This window comes from Fulmarus glacialis, unplaced genomic scaffold (assembly GCF_000690835.1).
Source record: "Fulmarus glacialis isolate BGI_N327 unplaced genomic scaffold, ASM69083v1 scaffold11977, whole genome shotgun sequence".
NCBI classification, from domain to species: Eukaryota; Metazoa; Chordata; class Aves; order Procellariiformes; family Procellariidae; genus Fulmarus; species Fulmarus glacialis.
In genome coordinates, this window is record NW_009221306.1 from 15,749 (window position 1) to 16,478 (window position 730).

The 730-nt window shown below is 64.5% G+C and overlaps 1 protein-coding gene across 1 annotated transcript in view; it reads right to left on the minus strand.

The window, feature by feature from the left end:
• NAV1 (neuron navigator 1) overlaps positions 1 to 730 on the minus strand; it is a gene marked incomplete at its 5' end in the record, with an annotated part of 8,418 nt that overhangs the window by 7,152 nt on the left and 536 nt on the right. The window contains 2 exon segments of the mRNA XM_009581062.1: positions 287 to 398; positions 578 to 661. Coding sequence (XP_009579357.1) covers positions 287 to 398; positions 578 to 661 — 196 coding nt within the window.

A 730-nucleotide genomic window follows, 5' to 3' on the forward strand; every position in this document is an offset into this window, starting at 1 on the left:
GCGCCCCGGGGAGAATGACCACCCCGTCCCCCCCCAGCACCACCACCGAGACCTCCTGCAGTGACAGCTCTGGCTGTCTGACCCTGGCTTCAGATGCTCAGGGGTCCCAGGTGGGGAAGAGCTGCTGCCCAGGGAACCCTGCCTCCCATCTGAACAGCTCACTGGCGTGAGGGGTGACCTGGGGCCCTATGCCAGCCCCAGGCCGGAGCAGACCAGCTGACTTGGGTGAAGGGCTCAGGAAGGGCTGCAAATCCCCATGGCACGGGGGTGCCAAGCCATGCCTTACCTTTGGGGGTGACGTCAGTGCCATTCAGGGCGCCCTGGATCACAGCTTGGGCCTCCGAGTTCTTCTTCTTCAGGAAGTCGATGGTCTCTCGCAGGTCCAGCAGCTCTGTGTCCTGGGGGAGCAGAGCCGAGAATGGTAGAGTGGGTTCCAATGGCGCAGGGACCACCCCGAGACCATGGGTGGGCAGTGCCACAGCAGGTTCACCCAAGTCCAGCATACCCCAGCCCCATGAGCACCCTCCCGTACCACCAGTGCCCCCCAGTGCCCAGCTGGCACCCCGACAGCACCCACCTTCTCCTCAGCGGTCTCAGCCAAGTGCCGCAGGCGGGACGTCATGCTCACCAGGCTCTGCTCAAAAGCCGCCACCAGGTTGGCCTGGGAGAGGTGGAGAAACGAGTGAACACCCATGCCTGGGAAAGCACCCATGGACGGGTGAGCTCCCGT